At 39.9% G+C, this 25,821-nt stretch overlaps 1 protein-coding gene across 7 annotated transcripts in view; it reads left to right on the top strand.

Annotated features, from left to right (window-relative positions):
• The window catches only part of LOC140476196 (spermatogenesis-associated protein 7-like), an 84,726-nt gene that overhangs the window by 37,116 nt on the left and 21,789 nt on the right, over positions 1-25,821 (top strand). For 3 of the 7 annotated variants that reach the window (XM_072568406.1, XM_072568404.1, XM_072568403.1), the window contains exons 3-7: positions 1,355-1,402; positions 3,837-3,961; positions 12,375-12,847; positions 23,136-23,196; positions 24,483-24,586. In XM_072568406.1, the coding sequence (XP_072424507.1) occupies positions 1,355-1,402; positions 3,837-3,961; positions 12,375-12,847; positions 23,136-23,196; positions 24,483-24,586 (811 nt within the window). The remainder of the gene's footprint in view (positions 1-1,354; positions 1,403-3,836; positions 3,962-12,374; positions 12,848-23,135; positions 23,197-24,482; positions 24,587-25,821) is intronic. The other 4 variants (XM_072568407.1, XM_072568405.1, XM_072568410.1 and 1 more) reach the window with 2 other exon arrangements.

The raw sequence follows: 25,821 nt of genomic DNA, 5'->3' as shown, positions 1-25,821 counted from the left end.
ATATTGAATGGCAGAGCAGGCTCAAGGAGTCAAATAGCCTAATCCTGCTACTATCTTCTATATTTTTATGAATTCTTCTTCCGTGCTGGTAATCATCTTTAAACTAGCCAATAGGTTGGTTAGTTACACAGTCAAAGGTTTATTGACTATCTCAAACTCATGCAATAAAGATGCACCATCCATGCCATTGGAGGAGTTGTCTCACTTGACTCCAACCCAGAATTCAGATTTGGAGATACAGTTTCTGTACTTATACTTAACTGCATCTTATCATTTAGATGCAAGAATGCAGTCACAGAAGTTGTAATCTGTTGTTATTATGACAGGAGCATTTTTGCCAACCATTTTGTCAATTGCAACATTTAAAAGGAAATTTTATTGGCAATTAAGTGAGACCAAATTATGTTCTGCTGGTATTAGTGAATACTTCCAAGCATCACAATATTTTGTGGCAGATAAGGTGCTTGAACTCCTATTTAGTGGAAAATCCGAAATATTAAAGAGAAGGTGGTAGCGTTCAGCAAATAAAGAAACAAAGTTAATGTTGTTGTTCTTCAAAATGCCAGGTGAAGGATGGAAGTGGATCCTAAGCTCTACATGTTTTTCAAAGTTTCCTTGCTATATATATCTATGACTCTATTCGTAGAGGCAAACGTTATAACCATCCACCTCTCCACCCAACAACCTTAGTTTCAGTGCATTCCTATTTATAGTAGCACAGATGAACCACCAGTTAATGTTGGCTATCTTTATATACAATTACACATAATTAATACACAGTTAATGCATGTTTCAGTTTGATAAGATTCCTGTGGACTGGTAATGCTTAGAGAGGCAGGTTCTGAAATTATTGAATCCAGGAAGGTCTGAAGTATTTAATCAAAAGGTGAAGCCCTTGAACTTCTCCTGAGCTTTGTTGAAGCTATGTACGAGAAGAGCAGAACTTCTTCTTTAAAGAGAATATTCCCAGAATGGAAATGATAGTGAATTAAAATAAACAAACACAGAAATTGCTGGAGAAACTCAGCAGATCTGGTAGCATCTGTGAAAAACACTAATTACACACAAATTCAAAGTAAATAATGTTGATGCTGGAAATACAAAATAAAAAAAAGTTGGAAATACTCAGCAAATCAGATATCACTACTTTGGGAACGGGCAACTAGATGAACGCATGTGGGATAAAAGAATCTGCCACCAATTAAATAAGGAGGCTCATGTAAATAAAGCATCAATGGCAACAAAGAATAGTTGTGCAAATGATCTTTTTTGGTGGCTCTGTGTAATTCTAAGATGTTGCTTCTCAAAGAGTATTCAATCCCTTTCAAAAGTTAACTACTTTTTATCCTTTCAGCTTCAGTGGATTGTTCTGTTCCAAAAAGCATGCTGTTAAGCATAAAATGTAAGTAATTCATTTGTAATAAGTAAAGCCAGGGAAACATATAGCATAGAATCTATGATAATTAGAAATGTTTGAATATTTTGAGGAAGATAGAGATGTTGGGCTACTTTTTCTAGGAATTTGAATATGCAGAAGTTATGCTGTTGCAGTTTATAGCAAAACATTAAGCAAGATTGTGTTGAAACTTGATTTTAGTTATACAACAAAAAAAGTGATAGCTAACTATCTGCCCACCTATATGCAGCATCAGATATTCAGCTGTAGTGCAATTAGTAGAATCCATTTAAGAAAATATATATAAAAGTGCTCATTTGCACCACTCCCAAGACCAATTTCTAGTATTGATCGCTTGCACTGACAATATCACTTGGTCAGCAATGTTTAAATTTCTTTTGAATTTGTTGTCAAATTCACTTGTGCAGGAATTGTCTTTTGTGCATAACTTAGGGATATAGAGATGTACAGCGCGGAAACAAACCTTTCGGTCTACTTGTCCATGCTGACCAGATATCCGAAATAAATCTAGTCCCATTTGCCAGAATTTGGCCCATATCTCTCTTAAACCCTTCTTAATCATATACCTTTTAAATATTGTAATTGTACCAGCCTTCACAACTTCTTCTGGCAGCTCATTTCATCCACGCACCACCCAATTTGTGCAAAAGTTGCCTCTTAGGTCCCTTTTAAATCTTTCCCTCCTCACCTTAAACCTATGCTGTTTAGCTTTGGACTCGCCCACTCCAGGGAAATGACCTTGTCTATTTATCCTATCCATGCTCCTCATGATTTTATAAACCTCTATTAGGTCACTCCTCAGCCTCCGCTGCTGCAGGGAGAAAAGCCCCAGCCTATTCAGCCTCTTTTGATAACTCAAACTGTCCAACCCTGGCAACATACTTGTAAATCTTTCCTGAACCCCTTCAAGTTTCACAACATCCTTCCTAAACTCAGTGCACTGACCAATAAAGGCAAGCATACCAAATGTGTTCTTCACTATTCTGTCTATCTGGGTCTCTACTTCCAAGGAACTATGAACCTGCATTCCAAGGTGTCTTTGTTCATTAACATTCCCCAGGACCTTACCATTAAGTGAATAAGTCCTGCCCTGATTTGCCTTTCCAAAATGCAGCATCTCACATTTCTCTAAATTAACCTTCATCCACCACTCATTGGCCCATCTGATCAAGGTCCTGTTATATTCTGAGGTAACCTTCTATGCTGTGTGCTATACCTTTAATTTTGGTGTCACCTGCAACCTTACTAACCATATGTGAACTGATGTTCATATCCAAATTATTTATATAAATGGCAAAAAGCAGTGAACCCAGCACCGATCCTTGTGGCACACTGCTGGTCACAGGCCTCCAGTCTGAAAAACAATCCTCCCCCACCACCCTGTGCGTTCTACCTTCGAGCAAGTTCTGTATCCAAATGAGTAGTTCCGCCTGTGTTCCATGTGATCTAACCTTGCTAACCAGTTTGCCATGAGGAACCTTGTCAAACACCTTACTGAAGACCATATCGATCACGTCCACCACTTTGACCTCATTAATTCTCTTTGTTACTTGCTGAAAAAGCTCAATTAAACTAGTGAGAAATGATTTCCCACACACAAGGCCATGTTGACTATCCCTAATCAGTCTTTGCCTTTCCAAATACATGTAAATCTTGCCCCTCAGGATTCCCTCCAACAACTTGCCCATCACCGATGTCAGGCTCACTGGGCTATAAGTCCATGGTTTTTTTTTACCACCTTTCTTAAATAGTGGCACCACATTAGCCAGCCTCCAGTTTTCTGGCACCTCATCTGTGGCCATCTGTGATGCAAATATCTCAGCAAGGGGCCCAGCAATCATTTTCTTGGCTTCCCACAGAGTTCTAGGGTACCCTGATCAGTTCCTGGGGATTTATCCACCTTTTGTATTTTAAGATGTCTAGCATCTCCTCCTCTGTAACATGGGCATTTTTCAAGATGTTGCTATTTATTTCCCTATATTCTCTACTTTCCATGTCATTCTCCACAGTAAACACTGATGCAAAGTACTCGTTTAGTATCTCCCCTATCTGCTGTGGTTCCACACATAGGTGGCTTTGCTGATCTTTAAGGGGCCCTATTCTCTCCCTAGTTACTCTTTTGTATTTAATATAGATCTTGACTTTCAAAAGAAAACCAGAGCATCCAACCAATCCTGTTTATTTTGGCTGCCCGATTTAATTCTGTTTACTGGCACAAATATGATGGCATACCAATACTATAACTGGGACAGTTAATGCCGATAAACATAGGTAGTCGCTCTAGAAAATGAAAAAGCAAGTTGGAGTGCAATTTGACTGACTTAGTGCTTCACACCTTATTCTAAATTCACATCTTGAAGTGAATATGAAAATATAGTAAAGCACCAATCTGATGGTAAATTGCTCTTTTGTTCTTAAGATAAAGACCAACTGAAGAAGCAAAATCTACAAACTAAATACAAAAAAGGATTCATTCCTACAAGATCAGAATCTTGGTCCAGCTCTGGTAGCAGTGGAAGGTTAACTGTAACAGAATCTATTCAGGTATGTTCACTTTTGATAAATGTGAATGCATCTTCAGAGATGTAACATTTTACTTATGGTTCAATAGACATCACTATAGAATTTAAAGTCTTTATTCAATTACTGACTCTCCTTGAGCTCTCAAAATCTGTTTGCATTTTTTAATTAGAAGTTGGAAGACAGATTTTGTAAAAATTAAAATAGCCTGTGGTGCTATAGTCCAAAAGCCTCATCCCACCATATCTCTTCAATCCCTGCTAGTTCTGCAATACTGCTATTTAACTCCAGCTGCCTAAGTGTCATAGCCTCCTACACTCTGGTGCTGGTGGTATGATATTCAGCTCCACTTATGGTTTTACTTGGTTTAAGAATACTTTTAAAATTGGAGGATGAGACTTCAAAGTGAATGGATGAGGGAGGAACCTTCAGAACGTAAGACAAACACTCTCATTGCCATGACCTTGAGGTGGAATGAAGTCAGCGTAGAGATGGATGCATTAAAGCTAGTTTCAGAGGAGTTAAACTTTTGGGAGCAGATAAGCGACTAGAAAAAGATGCATACTTAGAGTAGAGCAGGTCTTGGAAGTATTTGAAGGATGTTAATTGAATGCCATTTTTGATAGGGCGAGTGAGGTCTGCAGGTGCTGGAGATCAGAGTCGACAGTGTGGTGCTGGAAAAGCACAGCAGGACAGGCAGCATCCAAGGAGCAGGAGAATTGACATTTTGGGCATAAACCCTTCATCAGGAATGAGGCTTGTGGGCCGGGGGCCTAATAGATAAATGGGAGCGGGGGGTGGGGCTGGGGGGAAGATAGCTAGGATAGGTGTGCATTTCCAGCACCACACTCTCGACTGCCATTTTTAATAGCCACATATTTTAGGCTTTGCGTGCCCTCAATGAAAAATTGATTTCAGGAAAACAGGACTCGATCTGAGGTTTGATGAACACAGTAGTTGTTTGTTGTCTTTTTTCTGTGTTTAAGTTGTTGAGGAAAACGTAAGTTATCATTGAAGAAGGTTAAAGGTTAAGAAGAAGCTATTTAAATTAATTCTGGATTTGCACAAGTTTAGCAGTAGAGGGGCTGAGATGAACAAGGTTGTGTAGTCGAAGTAATTTATTTTGGTAATAGATACGACATGCAATTTAAAACTCCAAATTGACCAAGCTTGTAAATACTTCATTCAGTCTAAGATAGTGGCTGAGAAAAGGAACCAAGTTTACAGCAAGGGTGTGCAGATTGTGGAGGGTACCAAGGATGAAGGCATCCATTCTCCACTTACAGAATGTTAAACCATAAGAAATAGGAGCAGGAGTACACTGTACGAACCATATAACCCTCAAACCAGCTGTGCCATTCAATATAATCATGGCTAACAATGACAATCCATGCCACAAACAGGAAGTCATTCTCAGCTTTAAAGGCCTTATGCTCTTTGATTGTGTTTTTATTTTTCATTGAACACACAGAAAGCGAGAAAGTGAGTTTTTAAAGCGTACATGTGCTGTTACCTTTGCCATCAGAATTTTCCAATACATTCTTTGTCTCCACCTTCCCACTACATCATAGTTGCTGTAAAACACTCCCAAGTTCTTCACATCCAATGCCCGAGAAATGAAGTGGAACGTGAAAAATCATTAGCAATCTTGTTAATAACTAATTTTAAAATGACAAATGGCCTGCCAATTTCTGCACCCACTCTACTGCAATAATTTTGGAGACTGGCATGATGTTGGATGGCTGACCTGACCTCTCTCACCCTGTTTTACATTGACACAGTGGGGTTGGCATGCTTGATTTATGGGTGTAAATGCCAGTCCTTCCTTACTTGCCCTCAAATGCTCTGCTTGCATTGCACCAAGACTTTTCAGCTCCGAACAATGTCCAAAAGTGAGCAATAAAAAATTCCAGAACTGAGATGCAACTCACTGCTATTCGACCAGGTATGGCATAAGAGGCCAGCAAAATTGAACTTTGGGAAAGCTGGCCACATGGAAGAACTTTATATAGCACAATATGAGATTTTATGCCAGTTGGAGGTCAATTCATTTCAGTCTTACAAATGTCATTGTTCGTCAGGCCAGTATCCTAGGCCCAAACATCTTCAACTCCTTTATCAATGACCTTCCCCCTAACATTAGGTCAGAATTTGAGGTATCCATTGATTATTGCATAGTATTTGATTCTATTCACAATTCCTCAGAAAATGAAGTGTATGCATGCATACTTCAGGACCTGGACAAGTGGCAAATAACGTTTAGACTACAACATGCCAAACAATGATCATCTGCAATTAAAGTCCAACTATTTTCCTATGATATACAGCAACCTTCTCATTACTGAATTCCCCCACCATCAACAGTTTGAGAGGTTGGGATAGTAGAGTAGTCAGCATTGACCAAAACCTGACCTACACCATTCACATAAATACTATAGCAATAACAGCAGGTCAGAGGCTGGGTGTTCTATGGGAAATGATTCACCTTCTGACCCCCTAAAACCCCTCAAGTATCGATAAAGCGCAACTCAGGAGTGTGATGGAACATCATCTAGTTGCTGGATTGAGTGCAAATTCAACCGTCTGTAAAAAGTTCAGCAATATCTCGGACAAAACAGCCTAGTCTCATATAAGAATAGAGATATACAGCACAAAAACAGACCCTTTGGTCCAACTCGTCCATGCCAACTAGATATGCTAAATAAATCTAGCCCCATTTGCCAGTATTTGACCCATATTCCTCTTAAACCCTTTCTATTTGTAAACCCATCCAGATGTCTTTTCAATGTAATTGTACCAGGCCTCCACTACTTCCTCTGACAACTCATTACATATAAACTTTGCATGAAAATGTTGCCCCTTAAATCTTCCGGCTGTCACCTTAAACCTATGCCCTCTAGTTTTTGACTGCCCCACCCCGGTGAAAAGGCCTTATCTATTTACCCTATCTATGCCCCTCATGATTTTACAAACCTCTGTAAGGTCACCCCTCAGCCTCTGACGCTCCAGGGAAAATAGCGTCAACCTTTAAAAATTCACATCTCCCTCCAGCGTCAGCATACCATGGTTTGCACTGTTCCTGTCTGCAGTGTGCAGTCCTGCATTGCCTTCCATAACCTCTGACTTTAATTGCCTGGAAGAACAACAGTTCATAGGAATGCTATCATCTGCAAGTTCCCTCCAAGTCTCATAACCATTCTGACTTGGAAGTATATTGTTGTTCCTTTATTGTCACTGGCTCAAAATCTTGCGACTCTTTAATATCATTTTGGGTACATCTACACAGCATGCATTATAACAGTTGAAGTAATCAGTTCGCCAACACGTTCTTGAAGGTATAGTCAGTTCTGCTATAATGCATATTTCTTCAATGTGAATTGGCTTTAACGCGATTCAAGAATTTAAACTGTCATTTACAGAACATGAACTTTTCTTACTGAATCGCTATAATGCAATTCCAGCCCCATTAGCTTAAATGCCGTGCTATTGCATGATTTTCTTATAACACAATATCGCACAAGAACAGAACAATGGCATTATCTCAGAACCAATTGTAATTCAGAATTGGGAATAAATACAAGCCTTCCTTCCAGTGCTCATGCCATGAACAATTTTTTTTAAACATCCTGCAAAATTAATGTTTCTAGCTACTGAATGTTATTTGTTTGCAGTGAACGTGATTTTTAAAAAATCTGTTCTGGAGCAAAAGTTGTTATTTAATAGTTGTTTCAGATTCACTGCAAGATCTTTGCTGGTTGGAGCAGTGTTATGATGTGATATGGAAGTTCTGCAATTGAGAATGGATTTACAATTAGCAATAAAAATGATTTTTTCTTTTAGAAGTAGGAATCTTGAAACATTCAGTGAGTTTTCTTTTTCAGGCAATGTACTTCATTTTTCAGCAGTGTTCTTGAACTGAACCAAATGGGAATCAAATCTACTTGGCCATTGTGCCAGCGTCTTGCTGTAACTCCAAGGGAGGTTCAACATTCTGAATCATATTCTGTGCTTTATTACTTTAACGTGGCAGAATCCTGTGATACTCTGAGCACAATCACAAACGGCCCAAATTGAACAGAATAACTGAGGTAGCTTATAAAATAACTGTGATTGGGAATGATATACAATGTCATAGATTTATAGATTTATGCAGCATAGCCCAACGGCCTATCAACTCTGTGCAGATGTACTTACAGTAGTCATACTTTACAGCACTTGACCCAAAACCTTGAATGTTATGACATTTCAAGTGCTCATCCATGTACCTTTTAAAGGTAATGAGGATTCCTACTTATACCACCCTCCCAAGTAATCCATTCAAGATTCCCACCACCCTCAGGGTGAAGGACATTTTCCTCAAATCCTCTCTGAGCCTACTGCCCTTCACATTAAAATTATGGATCTTTGTTATTGACCCGTCAACTAAGCAGCTTCCAATCCAGCCACTCGTGCCTCTCATAATTTTATATGTCAGTTAGGTGTCATGCTCCACCCTCCCCACAAGACTTCTCTGCTCTAAAGAAAACAGTCTGAACCTATTCAGCCTGACTTCGCAAATAAAGTGCTCCAACCCAGGTAACATCCTGGTGAATCCCTTCTGCACCCCTTCTGGCATCATCCAGCAGATCTGAAGTTTTGTTCCATTTAAAATGTAATTACATTCTTCCTGTTCTCACACCCAGTCTGTGCGTTCATCTAGACAGGATTCAGATCTACTCCTGCACTGTTTTTCTTGATTCTCTTTTATTGCCAGAAACCCAATAGAGCATCCATCTTGGAGGACTTCCAATTTCCACAATACTGGGAAGACAAAAATTCATTGTCTTCCTGCAATAACCTTGATACTTATTCTCCAGCAAGATACTGCCACCAAACTCATCTTCCCCTGCTTGTTAGTATTCTGTAGGAACTGTTCTCTGCAAGACATCCTGGTCCACTCCACTATCACCCCTAACTCTTCTTCACTTCCTTATGGTATCTTCCCATGCAATCACCGAAAGTGTACCACTTGTCCTATATTTTCACTGTCTAAGGCCCAAAACACACCTTCCACGTGAATCATTGATTTAGTTGTACTACTTTCAATCTAGCCTACTGTATTTGCTGTTCATTAAGTGGTAAAACCAACTGCAGATTGAGTAACAGCTTTACAGACCACCTACTCTCTGTCAGTAAGAATAACCCTGACCTTTCAGTTGTTGCCATTTCAATGCACCATCTTGCCCTCATGCAAATATTCCAGTGAAGCACAAGGCAAGCTGGACAAACAGCATCTCATTTTCCACTGAGGCAATTTACTGAGCATGAACACCATCCTCCATTTGAGTACAGCCCTCAATGGCTGGCCTATGTAATATCACCAAGTTTGCAGATGACAAAGCTGGGTGAGAGGGTGCACTGTGAGGAGGATGCAGAGAGGGTTCCATGTGATTTGGACAAGAGGGATCAGTGGGCAAATGAATGTCAGAAGAAGTATAATGTGAATAAATATAAGGCTATACACTTTGGTAGAAAAATAGGAAATCAAATTATCTGAATGATGATAGACTAGGGAAAGGGGTGGTGTAACAAGACCTGTGTGTTTTTGAATGCCAGTCATTGAAAGTAAACATGCAGGTGCAGCAGGTAGTGAAGGAGGCAAACAGTATGTTGGCTTTCATAATGAAGGATTCAAGTACAGAAGCAGGGACATCTTGCTGCAATTGTACAGTACCTTGGTGAAACCACAGCTGGAGTATTGTGTGCAGATTTGGTCACCTTATCAGAGGAAAGATCTTCTGGCTGTGAACAGAGTATAAGAAAGGTTTGTCAGATTGATTCGTGAGATGGCAGGGCTGATGTATGAAGAGGAACAGGATCGGTTAGGACAATATTCATTGGAGTTTAGAAGAATAACAGGGTGATCTCATAGATTCCTAGAAAATTTTATTTGTTAAACCTAAAAGGTTGCAGGTAAGATTTACAAGGATGTTGCCGGGGTTGTAGGGTTTGAGCTATAGTGAAAGGCTGAATAGGCTGGGGCTATTTTCCCTGGAGTGTCAGAGGCTGAGAAGTGACCTTAGAGAAGTTTATAAAATCATGAGGGGTATGGATGCAACCTTCCAACTCGGCACCGCCCTCATGACCTGTTCTACCTGCCCATCTTCCTTCCCACCTATCAGCTCGACCCTTCCCTCTGTGACCTATCACCATTACCCCACCTCCATCTACCTATCGCACTCTCAGCTACCTTACCCCCAGCCCCACCCTCCTCCCATTTATCCCACCACCCCCTTGGCTCACAGCCTCATTCTTGATGAGGGGCTTTTGCCCAAAATGTCGACTATCCTGCTCCTCAGATGCTGCCTGATCTGCTGTGCTTTTCCAGCACCACACTCTTGACTGCAGTAAACCCACCAACCCAACCTCCACCCCTGCAACAGCAAGAAGTGCAAAACTTGCGCCCACACCTCCCCCCTCACTTCCCTCCAAGGCCCCAATGGATCCTTCCGTATCTGTCGTAAATTCACCTGCACCTCCACACACATCATTTACTTTATCCGCTGCACCCGATGTGATCTCCTGTACATTGGGGAGACAGGCCGCCTACTTGCGGAACATTTCAGGGAACACCTCTGGGACACCCGCATCAACCAACCCAACCACCCCGTGGCTGAACACTTTAACTGTCCTTCCCACTCCGCCAAGGACATGCAGATCCTTGGCCTCCTCCATCGCTAGATCCTGGCCACACAATGCCTGGAGGAAGAGCGCCTTCTTCCGCCTAGGAACCCTCCAACCACATGGGATGAATGTAGATTTCTCCAGCTTCCTCATTTCCCCTCCCCCCACCTTATCTCAGTCCCGTTCCCCGGATTCAGCACTGCCCTCTTGACCTGCAATCTTCTTCCCGACTTCTCCGCCACCGCCGCCCCCTCACCTCTCCAGCCTATCACCCTCACCCTCACCTCCTTCCACCTATCGTATTCCCAGCACCCCTCCCCAAATTCCCCCCCACCCTCAACCTTTTATCTCAGCCCGCTTGGCACACCAGCCTCATTCCTGAAAAAGGGCTTATGTCCAAAACGTTGATTCTCCTGCTCCTTGGATGCTGCCTGGCCTGCTACGCTTTTCCAAGACCACACTTTTCAACTCTGGTCTCCAGCATCTGCAGTCCTCACTTTCTCGCAGTAAACCCTGACCAAGTGAAGTGAAGTTTCAAGACATCAAGATCCCTCAAAAGATGTAATTAAAAGCATCAACACATCTCCTAAAATTGATGTAAAATCACATAGAATGTAATAGAAATGTAACTCAGCGAGTATATACATCACTGCTATATTTAATTTACAGCATAAATATTCAGACATTATGGTAGGTCACGGTATTTAATGTATATAATGTTTGCTGATTTTTTTAAGAGTGCTGTTTGATAACATGGCGGTTAGAACAAAGTTTGCTGTATCTATTTCTTCCTGCCACAACTTCAGCAATAAGTAATTTGTTTACAGACATTGAGAATGTTACAATTGATATCAAAACCACTGGAAGGTAATCCTCAATCCTCTGACACTATTTTGAAAGTACTGCATTTTTGTCTTGAGCACTTTTGACTGGACATCAGGTAACTAGCTAAAACTGTGCTCTTTGAAGTTACCTAGTGCTGAAGAAGTATTTAAATGTTCTAAGCCCTTCAGATGTTAGAACTAGATCAATCCTCAGATAAAGGAATGTTGACCTTTACTGTTGCCAGAGTAATGGGCCACAATCCTTATGTTTGAGTTAACTATGATGCTGATTCTTATACCTGCTAAAAACCATTGATAAGTAGTGACTGAAATTTTCCTTTAAACTTAGGATATCAGTGTTGTCTCCATCTCTTATCACCACATAGTACAGGTTGACCTTGTTTAATTTTCAAACTATTGAGCTACCACAACATTTAAATCATTTGGCATTAATTAAGCATTCCTTTCCAATTAAAGATTTTTCTTGGTAAGGTTTTCAATCATTGTCAGTGGATATTAAGTTTTACATACCCATGGTGCTCTCTGATTAAATCTGTTCGGTGTCTCATGAGTGCTAGTGCCTAATGAACTAGTTACTTAAGTAATTACTACCCAAGTGTAACTGGTTGATTTCCTTTGTCATTTTTGGAAGCTTTAGTCTTCAATTCATGTTTGTGGTGCAGGCATCTGAAAACATTATCCTGCAATCCTGTCCCATAGTAAACTTTATTGGCATGTTGTCTTTTTGAATGAATGGTTTTTAGATGCTCTCATTCATGTGTGATCTCTCCTGAATGCATTTTCTAAGGGAAAACTGTATATGAGAAAGCGTTATTCTTCAGTGTCTCCTTATCAGGAATTTGTACATAGTTTCTGGTATGATGACTTGTTCCAATGCTTTAAAAATAACATTTTTACATACTTACTGCATTTTCATTTTTGGTTAACAGAATCCTTCCATGCTAGAACACAGTAAGGAACCCAGACAGCTAGCAAATGGATCCATGACTCCTGAGCAAACTTTTATCACTCCCAAAGGGAAATTTTCAGTGTTGACTTCTGCTGCCGACATTAATAACGAAACAACTCAGAAAAGCTTCAGTCGCTGCTACTCAGATCTGAGCTCCAGGATTTCTATATCTCCCAGGCAATGTTATAGATCTTTCTACCGTTCATCATCTAGCTTTGCAAATAGCCAACACTGTTACAAATTATTTCAGGATGCACGTCAGAAGACATATAGTGGTGATATTTTGGAGAAACATGCTCATTGTTTTACAGGTGGGCAACAATTCACTCCTCGCATTCTAAAGAAAGAAGCACAGTCTTCCTTGATCCATTACAATTATTATACTCCTGTGAAGAAGAAAAAACTTTCAAAAAAGAAACACATGACGCAGGAAACACAGACTGATTTCACCAGGTACTTTGAGTTGCAAGAATGTATTTTTGCTTTGTGTTTCCAGAATTATTGCTATGTAGAATATCAATGACTTTATCTGCCCAAATTTTAGTTATATTTGTAATATACTGATATAAATGAGGTGACTTCTCTTGAGAGAAGTACTTTCAGCTAAAGTGCATCTTTAAATAGAACAAACAAAAATTGACAGTCTGCTCTCCATTGAGATATAGGGCTGGATTTTCCAAGGAGTGGCAATCAGATGCATATTGCCACTATGCTCCTTTCTAATTAAACAAAAGAGTCTCTCATTTCTGACAGGAGATTCTAGTCAGGGCATATAGAGTCATAGAGCACAGAAACAGACTCTTCGGTCCAACTTGTCCATTCTGACCAGGTTTCCCAGACTGAACTAATCTCATTTGTCTGCATTTGCCCCATATCCCTCTAAACCTTTCCTATTCATGTACCTGTCCAAATAATTTTTAAATGTTGTAATTGTACTCTCCTTGACCACTTCCTCTGGTAGTTCGTTCCATATATGTACCAATTTCTGTGTGAAAACATTGCCCTCAGGTCCCTTTTAAATCTTTCCCCTCTCACTTTAAACCTATGCCGTCTCGTTTTGGACTTCCCTACCCTGGAGAAAAGACCTTGATTATTCACCCAATGTATGCCTGTCATGATTTTATAAATCTCTGTAAAGTCACTCCTCAGCCTCCTATACTCCAGCGAGAAAAGTCCCTTAAGGAATGCAGAGCCATACTTTCATTCTGGTAGATCCTTTATTGTGAAGCACAGCCATGCAAAGACAAGCAAAGCTCCCTTTTTCATGCAATCAATTGCTGTAATCTATGATTTAGAGCTCCAGCGTCACAGACAACTACTTTGACAGCTCTTTTGAAAAAGTTAGTACATAAGATAAGCGTGAGGATAGAGTGCCAGGTAGTTATGATGCCAGGTATGTGCAAGTAGGATGCCAGTTCAATAGCATGCGATGGAAGTTTTAGGTTAGGTCATGGTGAATAGGGGATATTGAGTCAGGCATCTCCCCAGGATAACGGGGATACTATTGGGTTGGGTTACAGGAGAAGGGGTGGTATTGGGTCTGTGTGCAGGGAAAGCCGGGGTCAGATCCAGTGTCGTGATCAGAGCGAAGATTGGATTGAGGTAGGTGGGGATTTGCAGGTCCATCAACAATGGAGGACATGAGGTTCAGGTCCTGGAAGGGGTACTGGAAGGACTGAGGGGAAAGGGTATAGCAACAAACCACTATAAATGCTGGAGGAAATAACACAGAAGTGCTTCACAGGAGGCTCCCAAGCACTGAGGCTGTCACCTAGACAGAGGACGAAATGTCTGCAACACAAACTCCCAGCTCGGCGAACAGAACCACAACAATGAGCACCCGAGCTACAAATCTTCTCACAAACTTTGAACACCTACGGGCGAGAGATGCTAAGACAAGCCAGGAAATGGGAATCCTGTGCCAACTGCCTAAGTGCCACATATGGACCCGGAACATAGAACAGGCCGTCACCAAGGGACAGAACAGGACCACACACTACAAAAAGAAGCACTAAAAGAAAAAATGGCCAAACTAACACACAACAGAGAGGGTACCTGGGTGAGAAACCTCTCCCACAGACAGCTCACAGACACGGAAGGAACAATACTGGCCAAGGGACTCAACTATAACCACAGGGACGCCAAGACAGCAGACTTCCTAGCAGCACTAGAATGCACACTCAGAAACAATGGACTGACAGAAGAGACACAACAAACAGTGAGACAAAGTATCGTACCCCTGATAACAAGGAAAAGACAAACACACAACCTTAACACCAAGGAGAGGGAAGCACTAAAACCACTAAGAAATGATAAGAACATAATCATACTACCAGCAGACAAAGGCAGAATGACGGTCATCCTGGACAAAGCAGAGTACATCCAGAAAGCGCAACAACTACTTGCAGATACCAACACCTACCAAAAGAGGGAGTTTGACCCCACCCCACAGCTCGCCAATCTGATAAACAACACACTGAGGAACCTGCAAAAAAATGGACAGATAACCAGGTTTGACCTACAGAGAATGAAACCTGAAAGCTACACCACCCCCAGATTCTACGGACTACCTAAAGTGCACAAACCAGACATCCCACTCAGACCCATCATATCGCTACCAGGGACACCATCACACAAACTGGCTAAAGAACTACAACAGAAACTGAAACACCTGATCAGCGGATCCAGACACTCTATGCAGTCAACACAGGAATTCTTGGACACCATCAGAAATATACACATAGATAAGGAAGAAACTATGGCCTCATTCGATGTAACGGCACTGTTCACCTCTATCGACAAAACGCTTGCCAGAGAAACAATAGCTAACCTACTGGACATACAGAACAGACAACAAGACGGGGAACCTATCAACGAAGACTGCATACTCAAACTGCTGGACCTGTGCCTCACAACGCACTTCACATTCAACAACCAAATATATGAACAAATCAACGGCATACCCATGGGCTCACCCATCTCTGGACTCATAGCAGAAGCTGTAATGCAAAGATCAAACCACTATAAATGCCGGAGGAAACAACATAGAAGCGCATCACAGGAGGCTCCCAAGCACTGAGGATATCACCTTGACAGGGGACAAAATGTCTGCAACACAAATTCCCAGCTCGTCGAACAGAACCACAACAACGAGCACCCGAGCTACAAATCTTCTCACAACGTTTGATTAAGTTATTAATAATCTACCTTCTTAAGTAAATTTACTTAACTGCAGGGGAACCCTTCTCAAACTCAGTTTTGGAGGGTTTTAGCCATTGGGAAATTGCCCAGTGGTATCTTCAATTTCCTGGGTTGCTCCCTTGGAGTCTGCTATGCTGGAGTTTCTATAGGGTCCCAATGTGAAACTCCCATCTACTCTACAAAAAAGACTCTGGCTTCAGAAACTCCAGGCCATGGTTGTTCATCTGAGTGTGTGAAAAGTCATACCCCTCAGTATAAATTCAAATGCAATTTTACAGCTATGAAGGACTGAGAGAAAGATTATAAATTCATGCTGATTTTATTTTTAACAATACTTTGGTTGATTAACTCCAGAAATATTTAAATTCAGTACTCAATATCTTTGTATTCAAGTTAGCACAAACATTTTAAAAAATTGTCTTACTGGATTTAGATATTGTGCACATCTAGTTACTGAAGTTTTAGTTCTAAAGAATTTTCTTTTTTTTAATTTTAATTGAATTATGTATTGCGTTAATTTAGAATTATATTTCAGCTTAAATTACTCCTTTTTTTACAAATTATTTGCAGCAGAGGTCAATTGGCCTAATAGATCCATGCCTTTGCTTATGCTCCAGAACAATATCATTCCACATTTCTTCATCTAACCACATTATCAAATCCTTCTATTCCTTTTTCCCTAATATGCTAATTCCAACTTTGTCTTAAGTATGTCTGTGTTATTCACTTTGTCCAATCCGTATGGCAATAAGATGTCTAACTGACAAGGGGAAACATCATATTCTTCTGTAATTTTAGAATATTTCTATCAGGGCATCATTTGGTTTGGTCTTTTCTAAAGAAAGAGCTCTAGCCAACTCATGCTGTCCTGCTGATCCTTTGCAAATTGTGAAGTGATAATTTCTACTGAAATGCACAAAGGGCGTGGACATGGTTCGTTGGAAATTGTAATTTGGGTGACATTTTTGTTCACCTAGATGAGCAGATATTAGTTCTGGAAATTGGTACTTTTTTCTTCTTTGTGCACCCAGACTTTCTATTACCTGGCCACAAAATACACCTAATCTCAATACCACTAGTATGATATTTTGATATCAGTTTTGCCCAGATATTTTAGATGCTTAAAAAGCCTCTGAAGTGGCCAAAGTGAAATCTTGAGTGCAATAATGGTTTTGCTCCTATTTAATGCACAGAAATCACCGTGCAGCTCCCGACCCGATCCCCAACCCAATTACAGAAGCTCGGATACCCAACCCAAGAAGAGTGGGCCCCTTCGATCTTCAGGCTCAGTTGTTTGGCCCTGATGTCACACCACCACGCCATCCCTGACCGGAGCCAATTACTAGAAATTTCCATGGATCATATGTACTATTGTCATGATTGTCTGAGCACCTGCATTTCTGACCCTTTGAGGAATCTCAAACCTGAATCTCCAGAGAAGACAAGAGGCAGAGAGCATTGGGGTTTTTCAGAATTGTGGGATTTTCAATGCTCAGGGAGCTATTTGCTCATGGCCCTATATGAGTTCTCATTTAAACTTGGAGGAAAACAATCTATACCGTCAAGAAGCAGCATTTGTGCAAACACTTGTAGATCATCAAGAATTCCTAAGGTTTTATACCGAGATACCTTTTGTCCCTAAGATGCTGCCAAAAGTGGCAACTTTGTAAACTTTTCATTGCCCAACAAGTCCACACTTACCCTCCGAAGAGTAACCCACACCTCTGACAAATGCACCTAACACTATGGGCAATTTAGCATGCAATCTTTGGACTGTGGGAGGAAACCAGAGCACCCGGAGGAAACCCATGCAGACACTAGGCGAATGTGTGAACTCCACATAGACAGTCTGCCTGAGGCTGGAATCGAACCTGGAACCCTGGTGCTGTGAGGCAGCAGTGCTAACCACTGAGCCACCATGCCACCATTGTAAACTCTTTCTGATCTAGCTGGTAAGTTATGCATTGTCCCAGTTTCTAAACTGGTTGCTACTTATATAATCCATTGTTTTTGCTGTCCTCACTCTCCGAATTGGGGAGCACAAGGTGGCTATTGCTTATTTTGCTCTTATTCCAAGTATGTGTAGTGGATTTTTTTGTTCCTGAGAGCTTATAATGATAAAGCTAGAAGTTGAAGGTTGAAACCTATAGGCGGCCGTAACTGGTGAGAGCATGTGAAGCATGGGAACAAATGTAGCTTTGTGGATTAGAATCAGAAATAATTGTGCATCTGTAAGAAACCTGAAGGAACCATGTATCTTTATTTCTCTAGTTCTGCCTCTGGGTTTTCCACTTCCCTTCTGATCATACTTCTTCAATGGAAGTGTAGTGTGCCTGACCTCTACAGTTTGGTCCTGATGCTAACTAGCCCTGAAAGAAAATATAAAAATTACATATTTTTCTTCTTTTCATTTTTGGACTGTGGACTAGAAAATGGAGATGCTGCTTTAAACCAAGGAAACTGTACAAAAAGATGGCTTTAGTTTTAAAAGTCATGTTTCTTAGAGCACATGGTGAGCTGTATATAATGTTGCTTCTTTCTGGAACTGAGAGAGCAAACGCAAACAAAACAGAGCCAATAGATTCTGAACTAGGAAACAATTGCTTGACAACAACATTTTGATTGGCATCTCCCCAGGTAACCATGGCATGTGTAAGGCCAGTGCAGCAGAAATACCTTGCCTGCAAAGAGAAAGCTCTCTTTGTGTGTCTGTTTCCTCAGTGGAAGTATAAAAAAAAGTCTCCAGTAACATTCAACTGTTGCCTATTCCTCTATAAATTCCCTTGTTGAGAGGTTAAAAATCACACGATGCCAGTTTATAGTCCAACAGATTTATTTGAAAACACAAGGTTTGGAGCTTTGCTCCTTCTTCAGACTAGCACCTAAAGAAAGAGCAAAGTTCCCAAAGCTTGTGTTTTCAAATAAACCTGTTGGACTGTAACCTGGTGTCGTGTCATTTTTGACCTTGCCCAATCCAGGGGGATTAACAGGACAAATGTTGACACGTTTCAATTTATGGGGGAAAATCAAATTAAGAAACATAGTTTTACGTAAGTGTCCCTTTATTCTGTAACTAAGATGCAAAGGAATTTCTTCTCCTAGATGGTCGTGAATGTCTGGTATTGTCTACCCCAGAGAGTAATTTAGGTTGGATCACTGAAAGTATTTAGAGGAGGTAAAAACATTTTTTTAAATATTGGGGAATTGAGATCTTTGAAGAGCTGGCACAATTGAGAAGTTGAGGCCTTGGGCGGATCAGCCATAATCGTATTGAATAGCTACCCCTGTTCCTTATTCTTATGTCTTAATGTCCTTGGCTTTCTTTGTGTGTGTCAGTTTGTAAAGGGAGAATTTAAGAAAAGGTAAAGTTTAAGCTGTAGAATTATAAGTTATCAATTTGTATTTCTTTTCTGCCATTGGGTAAAGACAATTTGTTCATAATAAGTGGGGATGTTTGTTAGCTTAATTGGCAGGACAGCTGGTTTGCAATACAAAGTGAGACCAACAGCATGGGTTCATTTTCCAAACCGGCTGAGGTTACCATGAAGGACCTTCTTTCTCTGTCTCTACCCTAGCCTGAGCAAGATGACCCTCAGGTTAAACCACTTCCGGTCATCTTTCTAATGAGACAGCAGCCTATGGTTTGTAGAACTACAGTAATTTTACCTTTTACTTAATAAATAGTTACTTTATTGTCAAATACAAAAACCTGATGAGTATTTACTTTTAACTGAGTTTGTCAGTCAGGTAAATGGCATCTTTGGATATTTTGAATAAATCTTTTCAGATTGCTGATGGCTCTAGAAGTAGTGTGACTTGATTTTCAGCACACAAAACCAATGAGTTGTGACAGAAGAAAGTTGAACATGTGCATACTTTTCTGTGCGCATGTGCGAGAGAGAGAGAGATACCACACATGATGGAAGACCTCTGACATGCACCTTGGGTGTGAATATTGCCTGTGAATAATAAAATATTGTAAGTTGTCTGTATGTCAGTGTATAATGAAATGGTGGAAGAGGTGCTTTGAGGTTTTAGAAATGAATAGTTTTGATCAGCTTGTTTGGGCACATCTCCATGAACCCGAACCTTCTGACTCCGTTATTGAGAAGTTGCTTGATATTAATCTTTGTCCTTTTCCCTGTAACTCTGCACATTGTTTCTATTTAAGTAATCATCCAGTGCCCTCTTGAATAACTTAGTTGAACCAGGCTTCACCAAGCTTCCAGAAAATATGTCCCAGACCCTAATCACTCACTGTATAAAAAAGTTTTTTTTCTCACCTGCATTTGCTTCTTTTGCAAAACACTTTAAAACTGTGTTCCCTGACTATCTACTCTATCCAGCCTGTTCATGATTTTGAAAATCTCTGTCAGATGTCCTGTTGGCCTTCTTCATATCAACAGCCTTGCCCGCATCAATCCTCTCTGTTACCTCTTTAAAAAACTTCAAGTTAGTTAGACACGAATTTCCCTTAGCAAATCTGTTCTGACACTACCGGATCAACTCAGATTTTTCTGTGTGACTATTAATTCTATGTCACATAATTGTCTCTGGATGTATCTCCACCACCAAAGTTAAATTGACAGGTTTATAGTTGATGGGCCTCTCTGTACAACTTTTTTTTTAATGAACAAGGGCGTAATGTTTGCAAATCTCCAATCTCCCAGCACTGCCCCAAATTCAGGGAAGAGTAAAGATTATAGCCAGTGACTCTGCAATGTTTGTTCACTTTCTTCAATATCCATCTCACCCAGTCTTGGTGCCTTATTAAGTTTACGTATCAACAGCTTTTTCAGTATCCCTTTTTCAAATTTAAACCGTTCAAGTGACTGAGTTTTCTCCCCTGTCGCCAAGGTCTGGGCTGAATCTGCCTTGTTAGCAAAGGTAGCAAACTACTAATTTAACATCTCATCATGCCTCGTGCCCCAATATGTAAATTCCTGTTTTGGTTCCTAATTAGCCATTTTCCTCATTTTAACACCCTTATACTATTACTATGCTTTTAGAAGACTTTTGAAATTTCCTTTTTTTGCTATGGATTGGTCACATACTGCTGCAGAAAGTTTTCCTGAATACAGTTTAGGAACACTTTTCCCTCATTGCCTTTCACACTACGATTATCGTAGTCTTATACGGATAAATAATATTTCCATTATTATTATTCTATGATGTTAACACCTTGCTCTAACTTCCTTGTAGATTTACTGCACTATATCCTCCCCACCAGCTGTTGATCTGTAGATTACACCTAGCAATGTAACTGCGCTTTCCTTATTCCTTAGCTCTAGGTAAGCAATTCTGTCCTTGATCCCTTGGGAATGTGCTCTTTTTTTCCTGTATTGCACTGTTCTCCTTAACTGAAAATGTCACTCCTCATTTTTTTGGTCCCTGTCTATTTTGTCTGAACAGGTTAGCAGGAATATTTAACATGCAGTCTTGCCTTTCCTTAAGCCAGGTCTCTATTATCACCATACATCATAATTCCACAAGACAATCTGTGCATGCACCTCCCTAATTGTATTAATAAGACTGTGTGCATTCATATGCATGCAGTAAAACACTGATTTGGGATGCTTTAATTACTCCAACTCGAAATGAGTACTCCTTACTCCAACTCATCCTATTAACTTATTGTTGTCTATTTTAGTGCTATGTACCTCTCCCAGCACTTTGCACACCCAGATCACAATGTCCCATGAATCTAACCCAAGCATCTTACCAGTCCCGTATTATTTTCCTATTTCTGTAGTCACTTGCAAGAGGCACTGGGAATAATCTGAAAATTACTATTTTAGAGGTCACTTTTTCTAATTTCTCTACCTGGTTTTCTAAATTCCAATTTCAGGATTACATTATCTTTCTAACTTCTGTCATTTGTATCAAAATGGAGCGTAACCTCTGGCCATTTGATCTCCTGCAGAAGAATGCCATGCAGCCATCTATGATATCTTAATCCTAGAATCAGGGAGTCAACAAGCTATTGTGGAGTCTCTTTGATGGCTGCAGAAAAAACCTGCCCAGTCCTGTAACTAAAGAATCCCCTATCAGTAATGTCCCTCCACACTTTTCAGCCCCCACCCCCATACAACTGGAATACTGGTGATGCCATGGAGTTGGCTGTTTCTGCACTTCTCCAAGGATCCATCATCCTCATCAATATCTGGAATGGAAAACTGGTTAGTGAGTTGGAGCTCTGGGGACTCCTCTACTACCTTTCTAGTTCTCTTGGACTGCCTGGCAGTCATATCTACTGCTTGCCCCTAACTTGCAGTATGACCACCTCTCTGAACATGCTATCCATGTAATTCTCTGCTTCATGGATGAGCAGGTGACTGTAACTAGTGCTTGACCTTTGAAAACTGAAGCTCAAGCTTGTGCAGCTAGTGATTCTTGCTGCAAATAGACTCTTCTGATCAAGGGAAGCATCCAGGTCTCCCCAAATGCCACAGGATGAGCATTCCACTTGGCCAACTTGTTCTGCCATGCCTTGACCTTAAATATTTGAGAGAATCACTTTATAGAAGAAAAATACAGCGCAGTACAGGCCCTTTGGCCCTTGATGTTGCGCCGATCCAAGCCCACCTCACCTACACTAGCCCACTATCCTCCATATGCCTATCCAATGCCCGTTTAAATGCCCATAAAGAGGGAGAGTCCACCACTGCTACTGGCAGGGCATTCCATGAACTTACGACTCGCTGAGTAAAGAATCTACCCCTAACATCTGTCCTATACCTACCACCCCTTAATTTAAAGCTATGCCCCCTCGTAATAGCCGACTCCATACGTGGAGTCTTTTATTATTCTGAATTGGTTGAACGCATTTTATCCTATTTCTTGTGTAGTTAACTATATAAACTGGAGATTAGTTAAAGGAGTAATTTTTCACCCTGTACACAAATCAGCTCAATCTCCTGTGCCTATAGATTCTTTCTTTCCCTGTACTAGCTTAGAAATTTACATTTTTCAAAATTACTAATGTTGAAACACAGTCCTAACAGCAACTGCTCAATCAACTCATGAATTCCCTATTTTGGAACTTTTAGACATTTATTTCCAAACTTAACTGTGTATCTCAGAATGCATGCTCTCTTTTAGGTTTGACTGTTCTCATCCCTGTAAGGTATTAGCATATCACCCATCTCACCAAAATAACTCCTTTTAGTTTCCTGCCTAAATGCTTTTGTTGAACTTTGTTTCTAATTGGTAATTTCAGCAATCTTGAAGTATCCTAGAGTTTAAAATATAAGATTATGCCTGCAGGTAATCTGAAGCAAGTCTGTTAGACATAGCTTCAGTTTGAAACATGTCAGTTAGTGACAATGATTTTAAGATCTTAATTTCAAAGATCAACTGAAGAGTTTTAATTCATTCTGTAAAACTATTGTGCACATTTTATATAATATATAAAATTGTAGAAATTATGAATACTTTATAAGTGTGGATTAAGGACCATTCTCTTCCTTTTCTTAGAAACATGTTATTCAAGCAGTTGAATTAAAACTATATTTCATAAATGTATATTCATGATTTATAGCTCTCAAGATGCACCTTCACTGAAGAACAAGAAGGATCGTTCACAGTTTACTTCATCACAGGTTAGGTGATAATTCACTTCTACTGTAGGCAATCTTAACTAATATACTAAAAGATTAATCTTTGTATTGTGGTAATGAAAGAGACTGAATATTCTTTACACAAAATATAATTCATATTCTATGATAAAATTAATGTTCTTCATATGACCAAATGCTTTTAAAATTTTTAGTTTTAGAAATTACAATGTAAATTAATGTCTATAAGTTGTGGAATGTGACGTATGATTGCCAAAGCTGAAGCTGAAGCACTTGGGATCGTATTCAGACATAAATTCAGGATAGATAATCCTTCGTGATCACTTCTTGTGGTCCCTTTATCATCAAAGATTGCAATTTTGATGAACCTCATGTAACACCAAAGAAACAGCTGCATACACAGGTTACAACAAAGGGTGTGAGTTCCATCAGTATCATGGCTTTATTGCTGAAGAATCTGGAAGTATTCATGATTTTAGTCGTCATTTCCATACAGGTGCAACGTGAAGTTTACCCAATCATTTCCAGTGGTTTAATATTGCTGAATTTCCTATCAAATCTTGCCTCTACTAGTATGTTAGCCACTGAGAATCCTGGAACCAATGGTTCATTTCCTGAGATCCATAAACCTTACCACCACCTCCAAGAGAGAAGTCAAGAGCATGGTGAAATATTGTTCTCTTTCCTGGATGGGTGCAGGCACAACAATGTTCAAGAAGCTAGACTTTATTCACGGGAAAAGTAGTTTCACTGATTTGGAACTCATCCATCAGTTTACCTGTAGACTTCTTCCACCACTAGCCCCTATGTGTCAACTATGTACAGAATACACTACAGCAACTCACCTAGGTTTTTTAAAACTCTTTCTAAACCTGCAATTTCCATAACCTGAAGGACACTAGCAAAAAGTTCATGAAAACACCATCAGTCCCAAGTTTCCCCTCAAGTGTCCTCCTGACTCGGAAATATATAGCCATTACTTAATTCTCATTAGGTTTCTCTACCTAGCAGATGAATTATCTTCATCTTATGTACAGTGATAGCTGGAGAAGAAGGCTCAATATCATTTTTCAAGGGTAACTAGGGATGATTTTTTCAAGCTATTGGCCTTCCAAAAGTTGCCACTATCTGCAGAATGAGTATTTTAAAAATGATAATCATTGTAAATTTTAATATTGATGTATGTTAGTTGTAAATTCATCGAGTTCTGGTCAATTAGAATAGTATGGTGACATTTTAAATATCATGTTATATTTAGTAGAACGATAAGGTGTATAAAGTTTTTCTGGTCGGCTGTTTATAATAAACAGATTCGCTCTGATGAGAGAGAGGACAGGGATGTTTTATCTCTCCATTCCCATTGCAAAGAGCTACAAGAAAGTTTTGAACACCCTTATGATTACTATGTAGAAAGGTATGTATACAAATAAAAGTCTAAATGTCTTGTACATATTTTCTCTGATACTTTCCTGTTGTTATGGCTAGGCTGTCATATTTGCCGTTTTTGATTTCTTTCTCTTTCCCTTTACTTCTCCATTTCTGTTTCAGTTATCTCTCTAACTTTCTCGACTTCAAAATAAATGTCATTATTAGTACCACTCACCAAATGTTTGACTAAAGCAGATCCTGATGAAGGGCTTTTGCCCGAAACATAGATTTTCCTGCTCCTCGGATGCTGCCTGACCTGGTGTGCTTTTACAGCACCACACTCTTGACTCTAATTTCCAGCAGTACTCACTTTCGCGTAAAGCAGATCTTTTCCCTAGAGTTCACATAACAGTGTTTTGGGTCATTGATTATGTATTAGTTTTTCTGTCCAAAAATAATCCATTCATAAAGTTATGTTTTTGTTTCCCTTTTCTCAATCTAACAAGCATCCAAGGTGTCCAGAATCATAGCTGGCAAATGTGGTTACTGAGAGCATATGCAAATGATTGGACAAATTATGGTAATGTTTAACCATATCATTAAAAATCTAACCATCATCAAATGCTTTCAACAGCACAAAATAAAAATTCTACATTTTAGATTCCTTGGGGTGTTCTGAGACTGAGCTTGTGGCCTAAAGGGATGGCAGAATTCTCTGAGCACCACTTTCATAATGTATAGATGACATGCATGTGCTACTGGCTTAGGTGGCAATGTAAGAGTTGTTACCTGTAAATCCTAATTCTCTAGATGGATAAGGTCCCTAGCTGAAAGCTCTTCATCCTTCTTCCTATGCTAGCATTTATCATCATCTTTGACTCCAGTGCACAATTTCCCTGTTCATGCCATATTTCAAATAAGGTTCCAATCATAGTATCCATGATTGGTAGCAAGTATAAACAAAAAATTTGGAGCAGGATTAGGTGATTCAACCCTTTGACCCTACTCTACAATTCACTAACTTCATAACTGAGCTAATTTAACTCAAATACACATTCTTGCCAAGCCTGATAATCTTTCAACCCCTCGCTTAACCACAATACTGTTAATGTTCAGACCTGGCTATATCACAATTGAAAAAAGAAACATCACCATAACTGATTAAAGTTGTCAATAATGCTAGAAATTGTAAAGTCTTCATTTTCTTGAGAATTAACTACCCTAATTTGATATCAGATGCTAAAAAATCCAAGCTATCACTAGGTTTATTCTGTTGACCAC

Source organism: Chiloscyllium punctatum, chromosome 4 (assembly GCF_047496795.1).
Source record: "Chiloscyllium punctatum isolate Juve2018m chromosome 4, sChiPun1.3, whole genome shotgun sequence".
Lineage (NCBI taxonomy): Eukaryota > Metazoa > Chordata > Chondrichthyes > Orectolobiformes > Hemiscylliidae > Chiloscyllium > Chiloscyllium punctatum.
Note: the sequence above shows the minus strand (reverse complement) of the source record. Positions and strands in the feature narration are given on the sequence as shown.